Below are 14,161 nucleotides of genomic sequence, written 5' to 3'. Positions count from 1 at the left end.
TGATCAGGGATGCAGTCCACAAAAACAAGATAAAGCAAGACTGAAGGAAAAACAAGGCCAAGGCAGGAGAACCAGGATTCAAAGAAATGAAAATATCTTATGTGTTTGATGTTTCACCAAAGACCTTGTCAGGTTTGGTTTGTAGTTTTCAATCTGAAGTCTGATTGTATTATTATATTTATTCAAGACAAGAGGCAATATAACATTTATTCCTTGATGTTACGCTCAAAGGCAGGGTTGGTTATTTTCTCCAGATACTCTTTTTAAGATTTGTATAAAATATAAAAACATTGCAGTATTAAACAGTAATATATAATTACACCTGAAGTTGCCCTAGTATATAAAATTATATATACGTTTATTTTTAAAAGTGCATATTTGATTTATCCAATAGAAACGTTCCTAATAAATAGAGAAATGTCAGATTTCCTTTTGCGTTTAGAATTATGCGATTCATTCTTACGTCCTTACGTCATGACGTTGTTGCACCCGGAAGTGAGAGTTGGGAAAAGAAGGTGAAGCGGGCGAAGGTAAACATGGCTCGAACTTTGCTGTGCAGAGCTGTGGGAGTGTTTCAGCTCAGCAGGACTCAAACTCTGCTGGCAGGGACTCGTTTTTACTCTCAGACTGACCCGGAACCTTTAACGGTGAGACAACAAAACAGCGGGATAAGGTAAATAACGATTAAAAATAACGATTTTATTTTTTTAAATAACGATTAAAAAAGTGTCAGGGGTAAATTAAAAACAGTGTTGCACATATAAAGGTACTTTCTTTAATTCGGCTTACATGTTATGTCTGTGTTCTGTTACGAAATCAACGCTTTGAGCAACTACGGAGGCCGGGAAGGAGAAAACGCGATTCGATAAATCATGGTCTTAATAAAGCCAGGATGCCCATCATTGGCACATATTTTGGGACTATCCAACAATTAGAAATTTGTGGTAAAAAAAAAAAAAAAAATCACAACACTTTGGGAGTCTTATTTAAAAGGAAAATCCTTTTTGAGTTTCCTTTTGTTTTTTGGGAGAAAGTTGACTGCATTACGGGGCGTGTATATTTAAAGAGTAACTAAACCCTAAAACCACTTTTTTCAACTATAAACCTTCTATTTGAGTATTAAGTAGATAAAGTAGAGAGTATTAAGAAAGTAGAAAAGATAAAGATAAACTTTATTGATCCCCCATGGGGGAAATTTTTTCATTACAACAGCTCAAAAAAAAAGAAACAGGAATATAATTATTAAAAATAACAAGAAGTTAAAAATCAAAGATATTTACATCAGTTAAATAAAGGCAGAACAAATACAATAATAGAATAATACCAGGTATGTGCACTTCCACTTGTGGAAAGACTTAAAAACACACACAGTGTGTAACATTAATGATATGAGCTGGTGATGCTGTTAAAGAGTCCGATTAAACAGTCTTACGGCAGATGGGATGAACGACCTGCGGTAGCGCTCTATTTATTATACTCTATTTATTTATTTATTTGGCATCCTTACATCTGCCTGTAACCCTCCTCCTGTCCCTCTTTGTTCTACATATCAACACAGTACTGCTGGAAAATATCCAGTGATGCTAGAGGGGAGAATATGGACACACATGCAGGAATTGATTATATTGTTACCAAACACACAACCAGTTTAGCAGCCATGCAGTTTTTGAGATCGATATTGTGACATATTGTTACATTTCTCTGCATGTTTCTTTCTTCTTCCAGGAGAATCATCTTAAACAATCCCAAGAAAAGGAATGCACTCTCTCTGTCAATGCTGGAATCTCTCAGAGAAAACATCCTAACCGATGTTGACAGTGATGATCTCAGAGTTATCGTCATATCAGGTTGGTATTTATTGTAAGTGTGTTTCATGAGAATTAAAAAAAATATTGCTCTAAGCTTTACATTCATGTGTCAGCCAAAGGTCCAGTGTTCTCCTCTGGACATGACCTGAAAGAGTTAACGTCAGCTCAGGGCAGAGAGTATCACACAAAAGTCTTTCACACCTGTGCAGAGGTTAGTTTTTATAATATCTGACAAAAAATGTTAATTACTAAAACTTTATTGAATTGTATTCATGATTAGTGTCTCATATTTTGTTGAACCAATCATCGACGATGGTGCTGATTTAAAGAACTCGGGCTCTTACTCTGTTTCAGGTGATGACTTTGATACAAGACATACCTGTTCCAGTCATTGCCATGGTAAATGGAGTTGCAACAGCGGCTGGTTGCCAGCTTGTTGCCAGCTGCGATGTTGCCGTGGTGACAGAGAAGTCCACCTTCGCCACTCCCGGTGTCAATGTGGGGCTTTTCTGCTCGACGCCGGCGGTGGCCATCGGCAGAGCCGTGCCTAGGAAGGTAGAAGATGAATAATCCAAACAAAACATTTTGATAATGCTATTTAGGTTCTTCAGCTTTTATATTAATTATCACAGTTCATAACTTTTATCGTCAACAGCTGACAATATCCAGTATCAACACCCATGTTGGATATGAACATTGGCTTCATTATTTTTAACCAGGTTGCCATGGAGATGCTGTTCACAGGAACTCCCATCTCAGCCCACGATGCTTTGCTGCACGGTCTGGTCAGTAAGGTGGTGCCGGAGGAACGACTGGAGGAGGAGACAATGGCTATAGCCCAGCGGGTGTGTCAGGCGAGCAGACCTGTTGTCGCTCTCGGCAAGGCCACTTTCCAAAGGTGGGAATACTGACGGACCACTTTCATCCTCTTTTCTTTGTTGTTTATGTGATTTTTAAAGCGAAGAAACACCTAAAAATACACCTTTTAAGCAATATGATGTATTAAACACTCAGTGAAACATTGTATGTACTCATTAGTTACAAACAAGTCTGTCCATTTAAAGATTGTCATCTGTTAGTGGCTTTCAAAGACATTGAAAACAGCACCATCAAAACTATGGTGGTAATATTTGAAGGAGTTGAATGAACCTCGTATAATTTGTTCCCTTGAATTATTACAAAATGTATTAAGGTCAAATATCGTACAATAAAGCGGTCAAATTTAGAAACTTATGACAGATCAAATTAAATCAAAGACCATACTTTCACCATGATTATCAGGATGCCTTGTTTGAAAACATTGACTAATACATCTACGTTTCCCTTCAAATGTGTCATCCCATCCCTTTTTTTTTTCCCCCCTCCAAAGACAAATGGCTCAAGGTCGAGACGCAGCGTATGCCACTGCCTCCAAGGTGATGGTCGACAACCTCGCTCTTAGAGACGGACAGGAGGGGATCCGAGCCTTCATAGAAAAACGCAAGCCGGTGTGGAATAATAAAGCCGAAAAAGCACACGACTGATGGACTGTTGGAGAGCCAGAAGATCGCTGAAATGACAGAGTGATCTGTCTTACTGGTACTACATGGTTTCCAGTCTGGTGTGAATAATAAGCACCAGTTCTGAGTCACTGTTCAGACTATGCTGCTGTTAAAATGTAGATATGTAATTAAAAAAGTTGAATTTGAATTTGTTGACTTTATCTTGTTGTTTGCAGAGACAAGTCATTGAACTGTGGTGGAAGCTGCATTGTAGAAATGTAGAGGACTTGATATGTTTCATGACATGATGGACTCATGAAGCCGGTGGATACCAACTTACTGAACTAAAAGAACGTGAACACGCTGAAGTCAGACTTCCCAACTTAGAAACAGGGACTATCCGAGGAGCACATGAATGCAGCATTTGTTTTAGTTTTGTTTTTATTTTTCCAACTTTATAGAATAGAATAGAATTACTTTATTGATCCCAAACTGGGAAATTGTGGCGTTACAGCAGCAGGTTGTCCAAACACACAATATGAGTAAAAAACACTATTAGCAAATCTAAACACAATATAATATTAAATACAAAGTAAATAAGCACTAAAAATATCAAAACTAAGATTGAGAATATATATAATCAGAATTTATGAATGCAGCATTTGTTTTAACCTACTTGCATTCCCGTTTAAGAATCCTGTGTCACTTCCGGCCGCCATCTTTAATTAAAGTTAGCACCTGTTGACGGTTTGTTTCTCTAAAGTCAGCTAGACGTTAGGGAAACGTCGTTTTACGGCTTGTTTTTCTGCAATTGTTTCGATTTAAACAGTTTTAATGTATTCCTCTAACTCTAAACTGTGTCCCTGCTGCTTGTGATGACATGTTTTTATATCTAACGCAGTTACTGATGATGTTTTCACGTCAGAAGTCGAAAACGTGAGGCCGCTGAGCTCCTGTTGATGCTGAGGTTTTTTTTTTCCAAAACTTTATTGATAAACAAAATCAGCTGTTTACAATTATGAAAATGTTCAAAACACACCATTACAGACTGAGCATAACTTAACCCTCAGGCAATAGTTTTATTTATCACCCTCTTAAGTCATTAAGGAAAACAATGTCCATTTACAAAAAACTGATATAAAAATAGTAAAGATTTTATATTATTTTCTGCATAAATCTCTCAAACAACTTCAGCCCTGCTCAAAACTACCAAACATTCAATCAGATTGAGGATTTTACCCTTTAAATGCCAGTTTGATTACATAATGCCAATATTTTTTATGAAAATATCCTCAAAACGATTGAGCGTTTGGCTCACAGGTGACTTACAATAATATATTTACGATCCAAATCTTTGCAAATTAACTTCCATTTTTTATTGAGCTTTGGATAGGGCTCTAATATCCCTGATATGATGTCAGCTCTGCCAGCTTGTTCTGGCACCTGATGGTATTTTCCATTTTTCCATTATCAGAAATTATTTTATCTTAAATAAATTCACAAAACAGTGAAAACTAAATACCATCATTTACAAAATCACCATCATAGACAGCTTCTTTTGTACAATCAACAGCCCAAATATGCTGAAATAAGAAGTAACCACCAAAATAATAAACATGAGGAGAGTAAATCATCAGAATTCAGACGTTAATATTCTGTCTATGAACTCAACACTGGTTGATCAGTTGGGATAATAAGATCACTTTTTTTGTATTTGGTTCATTGAGTTCATTGAATGACAAAAAAATAAAATTTTAAATCAGCAACATATCTTTGATCTAGTATCAAAAACTTGTTTTCTTATAGTCTACTACTTCATTAGTCCACTTATCTTTCAGCTGTAGGTTGTTAATAATTGCAATAGTTGAACACTGGTTGATAGTTGTAGCTCTGAAGTATTATTAAAACGTTTTTTTAGGATTGATGCAGGTTTAAAAAGTCAAACATTTTCGGCTTTTATACTGAAATCCTTGAACCTTATTTAATCAATGTTTCATCCATCTTGAATGCGTTGCAGCTTTACCAAGTTTAAAACATTTGATGTAGTTTTACGAACACTATTCCAAGAACCACTCTCAGCCACTAGGGGGCGTGGTTTCATTATTTGTTGTAAAGGCAAAGCTGCAGAAACAAACCCTGTTGTAATCAAATATTAGGGTTTGTAGGGAGTCAAAAACACAGACACATGAAAATTCAACCCACCTCATTTTTATTAAGCAAAGTATCAGAATTGTCTGAAATTAGTTGTTTAACAAAAAAATAAAAGATAACTTTAGGAATGTGATGAACAGTAACACAGTACTGTTTCTGATCCAAAACCAGAGTATGAGAAATAATCATTAAAGGGTTTGTGATCGTTGAAATGTGTGACTCACAAATCTGTGATATGTTGTGTGTGTGTTTGCCAGTGATAGTGCCAGCAGCTGAACAGTAGTTGATATGACAGTGTTGAGAATCATAAGACATAATGAATTAAAGCAAAATGAAACTAGTTCACATCCATGTCTGGCTGCGTACATGTGCAATTAAAACAACAATGGTTACCTATGGTTACCAATCAAATCAGATTATTAGCCCTCATAAATTAGCTCTATTTCTTGAGTCTCTATTCAAGTTGGAATTTAATCAAAAACTACACTGGTTTCAAAAACATTACCAACGTACTGAACTTCAAGCATGGACGAGAGATTAATTGCACATGAGTTGACTAGAAAAGCAATATTATCTCAAAAAGTTAAAACAAACTAAAATAAAAAAATGCTCTTTCTACAGTGGAGGCGCTTAAAAACTGTGATTTAAAACGTATAGTGACTGCTCTCCAATCCTATCGTCGGACATTTTTTTATTTATTCTCTTTGAAAAATAACATTCACAAGCATATAGAGTCAACGTATCTCTAATGTAAATATCTGCAGGTAACATAAAAAAATAAAGATGGAAAATAAATCCGAGACTTTATTTCTCTCAGGAGAAAAGTTCCCCTGCTACTGATAAACACTTTAACAAAAACAATCCACTGTACATATCAGACTCCAAAAGATATATACTGTCACCTTTTTAATGATTTACATCCAAAAAAATAAAATTACGTCTTCAGTCAATTTTTTCCTCTTTCTCTTTTTTTTAAGTGATCGGGTAAAAACATCAGAGGCTGGTGTGTCCTGCAGCGTTATGATGCAGCTCGACAGTCAGAAAGTCGTTACTTCACACTTTAAAGAACAACAGAGCAGAAGCAGCGCTCGGAGTACTGCTCGTCTTTACAGTGTCAGTGACTACTCCTCAGTTTGTTTTGTTTTTCTTTACAGTGTCTTGCTTATTCTAATCACAGCAGCATAGATTCCTGCATGGCAAACGCCTCCTGGGCGTGCCTGTAGTGTGACCCTCCAAACAGCTGGGGGAGCTGTTGCCTCATGACGGGCTCCTGCTCCTGGAACTGTGTCCTGTAGTGGAGCAGGCCGTCGGGGTTGGCGGGAAATGTGAATTCCTGAACGGGGGACATTTGGGCTCGCTGGAAGCTGGGCGAGCGGGGCATCCCGCCCGGGGAAGGAGGGGGCAGCTCGTTCTCTGGCGCCCATGTGAGTCCGTCTACAGGCCGCCGAGGCCCGCCTTCTTGGTGAAAGTGCTGGTTTGCGTCGACTCTCCTCTGCCCCTCAAACCTGTAGTCCACCGGAGCGTAGACCTGTGTGGCGGAGGTGAGCTGTTGTAGGTAGATGGGGGTGGAGCGTCCCTGGGTTTCCACCTGCAGGTAGTGCTCTGGGTGAGGATGCCCAGGGTTGTGGGCGGAGTTAGACGGCGACTGTCTGCGGTAGGTGGTGTAGGAATTGTTCATCAGAGCCTTCTCTGGTGATCTGTCAGGAGGTCTTTGGGTGGTGGCATACGCTCGTTCCCCATACACCACTTTGGAGGGCGGGGTAAACCGGGTGGGCGGAGGGTACAGTCTATCCTCCCCTCCTTGGTCCAGACTTATACTGTAGGCTGGATGTAAGATCGGGACCTCAGTAGTGGGTCTTCCTGGGGAGTGCTGCTGGGGAGGAGTGTGGTACTGGTTTTGGTTGCCAGGGTAACCAGGCTGGATCCTGGCTGGACTGTTGTGGGAAAATATTTGAGGAACAGGGTGTATGGGCATCCTGGGAACTGACGCTATGGAAACAACACTACCACCAAGACTGGGTCCTCGGTTGGGACTGCTAGGATGGAGGGACGATGCGCTAAACGGCGTCTCGCTGCGAGGGGTCCTCATTCTGGACGGAGGTCTCTCAAGCTCCAGGATTTCAAAATCTTGCTCCGGTAGACCTGGTACATTGTCATATTGGGAGGCGTTGGAACCTCGGTCTGAACCGGGGACAAAGCCCTTCGAGTGTGGTCGGCGGTGGAGTAGCGCAGAGTCCTCAGGGCTGGACGGGGCGGGCGACGCTCCTCGGCTCCGATGCTCCCGGGCCGCCGCCGCTTTAGCCGCTTCCAGCTTTGTGTCGGAGGGTTTGAACCAGCGCGGCGTGATCTCCCTGTGAGAACTGGAGACCGCGTTGGAGTTGTGGTTGGCGGTGGCGTGCCTCTGCTGCTTCCGTCTTTCCACGGTGCCGAGCTGTGGCATCGGTGTGGGCGCTGTGGTCGGCGTCGCCCCCCTCTCAGGTGTGGTGGAGTTGGACTGCTTTTGATGCTCATTCGGGATCTCCCCTGATCCCCTGGAGCGGACGTCTCGTCTCTCAGCCTTGTGGTGGCGCATCGGTTTCTCAAACGAGTCCCGGCGCGCCCGGCTGGGGGGGCGACTGTCCCGTTGGGGTTCAGGTGTGGGACTGGGGTCTCTCGGAGGTTCCACCGGCTCAACATGGCTTTGACCGTTGCCGACGTGGATTGCCCCGTCGACCGTCACCTCAGGAGGAAGCTGCCCTAGAGGCTTCTTGGGAAACTCGTCATCTTTACCTACAAGAACAAAACAAAGGAAACGCATCAGAACGCCATCGGGAGCGGCAAGAACGGTGATGGTTATTATTACACTGGTGCTGATTCACGTCAGATGAAGAGTCACAACAGGGACATGGATTCATGCAACACCACTGCCATAGAGAGGTCAAAATAAAGGAGAATTACATTCATGACAACATAGAACCACATCGCCACAGGCAAACAGCAAAGGACGTAAAAACATCAGAAAGAGTGTTTAGTTTAAATTCTCAGCCTGCCGGAGGAGCTGGAGTAGGGGGGGTTTACCTGCTCCTTTGTAACGTGTTTGAGATAACATCTGCTATGAATTAAGATTGATAAAGATTGAAGTGAGAGGGCTTCTTCTGCAGCTACAAATGAATGAAACCGAGTGAGACTTCAAAGTGATGTTTAAGTATTTCTTGATCAATGTACCTCGTTAAATGTATTTAAACTTGAAAGACCTTAAGTGGAAGAACTGTTCTCATATGGACTACTTGGTTGCAATTCTTTGACCAGTTTGTAACAGCCTCTAAGGTATGAATGAATGTATATATGTATGACGTCATGAACATATGTATGTTGTTATGAACATGTATGTAGTCGTGAATAGATCAATCAATCAATTTTTATTTGTATAGCGTCAACTCATAACAGTTGTAATCTTGAGACACTTTATAAAAAGCAGGTAAAAGACCTTACTCACTGCTATATTAAAGACCCGGCTTAATCCATTATGAGCACTTTAGCAAAGCAGCAAAAGTTACAGTGGTAACATATGAAGTAATGAACATATGTATGTCTGTTTGTTGTCATGAACGTATGTATGAATGAATGAATGAATGGGGCGCTGGTGGCGCCAGGTTTGAATCCAGCCTGTGGCTCCTTTCCTGCATGTTATTCCCCACTCTCTCTCTCTCTCTGATTTCCAACTCTATCCACGTTCCTATCTCTACATTAAAGGCACAAAACGCCCAAAAATAAATCTTTAAAATGAATGAATGAATGTATGTAGTCATGTGTGTATAAATGTGTGCATGTTAAGTATAAATGGATCAAGTCGTGTATGTAAGGATGATGCATTAATGTATTGCTCTGTGTTTATAGGTATGCAGTCATTTATCTTGTTTGTATTATGTATGTGGTCTTGTGTGAATGTGTACATGTGATGTTCCATGTATGATTGTGTGTAAGATATTTATAATCATGCATGAATGTATGATAATGTGTAAGTATATATAATCAAATATTGACGTCTTTTTTTCTATTTTGGACGATAAATGGATTTCTGTGGGTTCTTTCGACATAGGTGTGCATGTAGTTTATCCGACAGAGGTATGTATGTGGTTTTTATCAAATTAGGAATATGTCACTTTTTGAGAAATTTCGACATAGGTTAGTATGTCGTATTTTTAAAAAATTGGGACATGTCGTTTTTTTGTTTTTCTTTGGACGATTAATGGATTTCTGTGGGTTCTTTCAACATAGGTTAGGTTAGTGTGTCGGTTTTTTTTACAGGTACTAGGTATGAGCACATAGTACCGGCTTATTGTCAGAAACAAACCACACATCTGAATCTACACTGCAGCTTGGTGTTAGGAAAGAGAGAAATCTCAAAACCACATCAGCCATTTCTCCCAGTTCACTAAAAGCAGACGCAGAAAACGCCTCCGTGGCAGCAGACGGAAAGTTCATACAGAAGTTAAACAAAAAAACCTCAAGCGTCGGGAAAGTGTCTCATTTTCTTGTCAGCGAGCACACAGCTCCTCTTGTGGATGTGTGGCCTTGATAAAGAACCAGGAAGTTTCCTTTCTGTCAGATCTCACAGCGCTCTGACGTTTGACTAAAAACAGGTCGCTTCTGCAGATCTAGAAGAGCCCCCCCCTCACCAGACCCCCCCAGAAAAAGAGATGATAGACCAAAGGTGGATCTTTGCAGAATATCTAAAGTAGATTAATAAGTTGATAAATGAAGTCTTACATAAGCAGCAAGTTTGACCAGCAGAAAAGTACGAGGCGTTTGTTCAGCTGTTAGCATAACACCATGAAGAGCTACTGGACAAATCAGTGGTTCAATGACAAGTTTCCAGTTGGAACCAGAGGTATGCAGTGCCATTTAATGGCCACCAGAGGGCACACGTGTCACCTAAAAGATCTTGTTGGTTGAAGGCAGATTTCTACAATTGCAGCCACTTTGGGATAAATAAAGAAGAGAATAGAAAAGGTGAAGAACGTAAAAAAGATTATAAAAATAAGAGGAAAAAAACCTGCAACTTCAGGATCCATAGAAGCAAAAAACATGAGCAAAAAAAACAAAAAACATTTGTGGATCAAGGACCCGGCTGGAAGACGAGAGTTTGTGAAGGAGAAACCAGAGTGCTGTTGGACAGACAGGAAGACAGACAGGACAGACTGACTGAAGGACAGATGGACAGAGACATGGAGAGGGGAGGGGGGAGGTGGTGGGGGAGGGGGGGAAGGACCAGTCAGGATAGCCCACCGGTTACTGTTGTAGGAGGGGATGTGGCCCCCACTCACGGCCACACTTTTGTTGTTGTTGGCTAACGTGGTTCGAAAAGAAAGAGGGGGAGAGAAGGCAGATTAATGAGGAGACAGAGCAAGATCAGAAACACACTGATGCTACATGCTAACGCGGCTACGAGCTAAAGGGACAGCAGGAAGTCACAGGAAACAAGTGGAGAGTTAAAAACCTGAAGGCGTTTTGAGTTTCAGCGGAGGATTTGAATCGTTTGAGGGAGAACGTACATTTTGATTCACATTTTAAGGCAGAACTCATTTATTTAAATTTCCACAAACCTCAAAAGAATCGCTCCTTATTTGTACTGTAACAGAGGAATGATGGATCCCTATCCCCTCTGTATAAACCCCACTGTGTTAAATCTTCTCTAGATTCAGTTTTTAATCATTAAATGTGGAAAAAAAAGCTGCAAAATGTTTAAAACATTTGACTAAGTACGGCCCCGTGTCCACTAAGCGTTTCTTTATGAGCACCAGCGTCTGTTTTCAACTATTAAATAAACTCTTCAGGAATACTTCTAACAGGTTATGACTGATGCTGGACGACTTCAATCCTGAACTCAGTTAAAGATCTAAAAGCTTCACTCAGGTGAGAAAGGGAAAGCCGAGCTAAGATCAGCGGCAGCCTTCTCGCCCGGGTTCGAGTCCCACCTGTGGCTGGCTGCTTTCCCCGCCGATCATTTCCCACACTCTCGGTCTATCTTTCACTTTCCTCTCTCTCCAAAATAAAAGCTCAAAATAAACCTTCAGAAAGTTGGAGAGATTTTCAACGTCAAGGTTTCAAATCAACACAAACAGCCTTAAAAAAATGTGAGAGGAAACTCCTCAAAGTGTCAGCTTTATAAATTATGAATCAGGACACAGAACTGATAAACTGATTACAGTCTGTCATATTTCCAGGTTCTATAGATCAGTGTTGTGTTTCTCTTTAGAGGAGGTGTGCAGAGACGTGAAGTGGTCTCTGTGGTCCAGTCACCAGGTTTTTAAATAAACTCCCTCTATGGTGTAACAGCGGGTTTATCCTGTGTGTGTGTGTGTGTGTGTGTGTGTGTGTGTGTGTGTTTTGTGCAGGTGTTGTACCTGCTGCAGGAAGCTCCAGTTTGGCCCTCCTGAGCTCCGTCATGGACGCCTGCAGCTGCTCGATCACAAAGTCGTCCTCGAAGAAGAAGTCTTTGTTCAGAGTGGCCTGAAGGAACTCCACCAGGTCCTCCATGGTCAGCTTCATCAGGTGCTCTGGAACACACACACACACACACACACACACACACACACACACACACACACACACACACACACACACACACACATGTAAGAGTGTTTGAAGAGGTGAACAGCAGCTGGTCGACTCGTGCAGAGTACAGACGGTCTTACTCTTGTGCAGTTTGAGGATAGTGTAGGACATGGAGGGCAGCACTCTCTCCCCCTCTAAGATGTAGATGTCCCAGATCCTCAGGGTGAGGGTGAACGGAGTCTGGAACATGAACAGAACAAAAGGTCAGAAGTGAGCGTGAAAGCCTCTAAAAAAAAAACTGTGTGTGGTGTGTTTGAGGTTTGCATGAACTCACTCTGTCCAGGAAGCACTGAAAGAACCACTTCATGGTGTACAGACTGGTGAACACTTCCTGGTTGTCCTGCAGCGACAAAAACAACAACAGAGAATGTAGTGGATGCATTCAGAGCAGGAGGAGAGGAGGGGAGGGAGGGTCAAAGATCAAAGGTAGCTGCAGCAGTTTGTGTGTCTCACCAGGTGTTGCTTCAGTTTGGGCATCGTCTTCTTCAGGATGCGGTCGTGATGCTCCTGGAAGCGCATCAGCTTGGGGAAACCCGGGACGAAGAAACCTGAAGGTGAAGCGAAGAGCCAGATATTCAGTTTCTAACGCGTGTTAGCGTCACATCCATGAACAAAGGTGCTGCTGAGCTGTTGTGACTTTCTTTAAAGGCTTTATATGTGATTTTTTGATCCAGCAGATGTCGCCCTTGAGCTCCAGCATGAAACCAAAACAACTCGCGCTGCATTGTTGTGTTAGCATGCTAATGCTAGCGATCTTTATTCTGCTCGTATCTTCACACTGCATGTAAATTTACCTGAAATGAGCGTGATCTAGAAACACAGTTAAGCAGTGAGTACAGTATGTTATTCTTCTTTTCTCTAGTCCCTCAATTAAACAACTTTTATACACGAGGGGAGGAGTCAGCCGGCCGTCCGGGCGATGTAAACAAACTGAAGATAGGACTCTGAAAACTCTGAAAACATCACAGACAGTGGGACTCGGGTGTTACACCCATTGTAGACAGTCATGACTCACAGAGTTATTTTCAGAGGAGATACTTGATTTATATATTTAAGTGTGAAACATCACATAGAAAGACTTTTTTTTTTGTAAATTTTATTTCATTCAAAAAAACAATAAAGTTAAGAAAAAACAAACAAACATAAAATCTCAAATTTTGAATGAAATCTTATAATATCTGCCCCTCTTTTATAAAACATTAATTAAAACAAAACAGAACACTTTAAGAGGCTCCTGAAAAAATAGAAGGATGGATTGAGATATTGGACGCCTGAATGCAGCACGGTCACATCCAGCAGACATTAAGGAACATGAAAATGGTTTCAATGGTTCTGGAGTGACAGCAGAATCAAAGTGAGTTTGTGTGTGTGTGTGTGTGTGTGTGTGTGTGTGTTACCCACCGTGCATGGCGTGCTTCTGTCCTGACAGCAGTTTGACCAGAGCCCAGAAGGCGTCCTCTTCGTTCATGTAGATGAGCAGCAGAGCCGTGATCTGACTCATGCCCTGACAGTAACCCACCTCCTGCGCACACACACACACACACACACACACACACACACACACACACACACACACACACACACACACACACACACACACACACACACACACACACACACACACACACACACACACACACACACACACACACACACACACACACACACACACACACACACACACACACACACACACACAGAAAAACAGGTAGGTATGAAGTTTTCTGGGCGGGGGAGCTGGTGTGTTTTCCTCCAGCCAATGACAGCGCAGCAGGTGAGTTTGACGAGATTCATGACAAAATGTGGACAAAGAAGAGAAAATATCGTTTTTTTAGACGTTGGATCGGTCTGTGAAAGCTTTAAACAAAGTCTCTGTCGACTGACGCAGAGCGGAGTGAAGACGTGTTCGTCGACCTCATCGGCTTTTTTCCTGTAAAGTGCGTCTGACGTTCATCCTCTCCTCGCTCTGCGGCCTTGTGTCGTAACATTCTGCATCAAACAGGAAGTGAATCTAAAAAAAGGCGCCGATGGCACGAGGGGCGCCGAACATGAAAGAGAGGATCTCAAGTGGAGCTGTGCAGAGCGAGAAGGACGCCGCCTGACGCTCACAAAGACGGTGAAAGC

The 14,161-nt window shown here is 41.7% G+C and overlaps 2 protein-coding genes across 5 annotated transcripts in view; one reads left to right on the top strand and one right to left on the bottom strand.

The window, feature by feature from the left end:
* Positions 1 to 484: 484 nt before the first annotated feature.
* Positions 485 to 3,497, top strand: echdc3 (enoyl CoA hydratase domain containing 3). Its single transcript, XM_061030500.1, has 6 exons — positions 485 to 673; positions 1,726 to 1,847; positions 1,922 to 2,019; positions 2,163 to 2,363; positions 2,528 to 2,706; positions 3,178 to 3,497. Exons 1-6 carry the CDS (start codon positions 537 to 539, stop codon positions 3,329 to 3,331), a joined length of 891 nt encoding a protein of 296 aa, XP_060886483.1. The 5' UTR covers positions 485 to 536; the 3' UTR covers positions 3,332 to 3,497.
* A 1,980-nt stretch (positions 3,498 to 5,477) lies between these two features.
* usp6nl (USP6 N-terminal like) overlaps positions 5,478 to 14,161 on the bottom strand; it is a 71,810-nt gene continuing 63,126 nt past the window's right edge. For all 4 annotated transcript variants that reach the window (XM_061030361.1, XM_061030360.1, XM_061030357.1 and 1 more), the window contains 6 exons: positions 13,439 to 13,559; positions 12,491 to 12,585; positions 12,312 to 12,377; positions 12,118 to 12,217; positions 11,827 to 11,979; positions 5,478 to 8,209 (listed from right to left, as the gene is read on the bottom strand). In XM_061030361.1, the coding sequence (XP_060886344.1) occupies positions 6,612 to 8,209; positions 11,827 to 11,979; positions 12,118 to 12,217; positions 12,312 to 12,377; positions 12,491 to 12,585; positions 13,439 to 13,559 (2,133 nt within the window). In that variant the 3' untranslated portion in view covers positions 5,478 to 6,611. The remainder of the gene's footprint in view (positions 8,210 to 11,826; positions 11,980 to 12,117; positions 12,218 to 12,311; positions 12,378 to 12,490; positions 12,586 to 13,438; positions 13,560 to 14,161) is intronic.

Source organism: Labrus mixtus, chromosome 22, assembly GCF_963584025.1.
Source record: "Labrus mixtus chromosome 22, fLabMix1.1, whole genome shotgun sequence".
Taxonomy (NCBI): Eukaryota; Metazoa; Chordata; class Actinopteri; order Labriformes; family Labridae; genus Labrus; species Labrus mixtus.
Note: the sequence above shows the minus strand (reverse complement) of the source record. Positions and strands in the feature narration are given on the sequence as shown.

What these genes read in the sequence shown, in the direction of transcription:
- echdc3 (XM_061030500.1), top strand. Translation starts at nt 537, where the DNA reads ATGGCTCGAACTTTGCTGTGCAGAGCTGTGGGAGTGTTTCAGCTCAGC. An exon ending in CAACAAAACAGCGGGATAAG is followed by an intron (nt 674 to 1,725) that starts GTAAATAACGAT and finishes TTCTTCTTCCAG; the next exon opens with GAGAATCATCTTAAACAATC. An exon ending in CAGAGTTATCGTCATATCAG is followed by an intron (nt 1,848 to 1,921) that starts GTTGGTATTTAT and finishes TTCATGTGTCAG; the next exon opens with CCAAAGGTCCAGTGTTCTCC.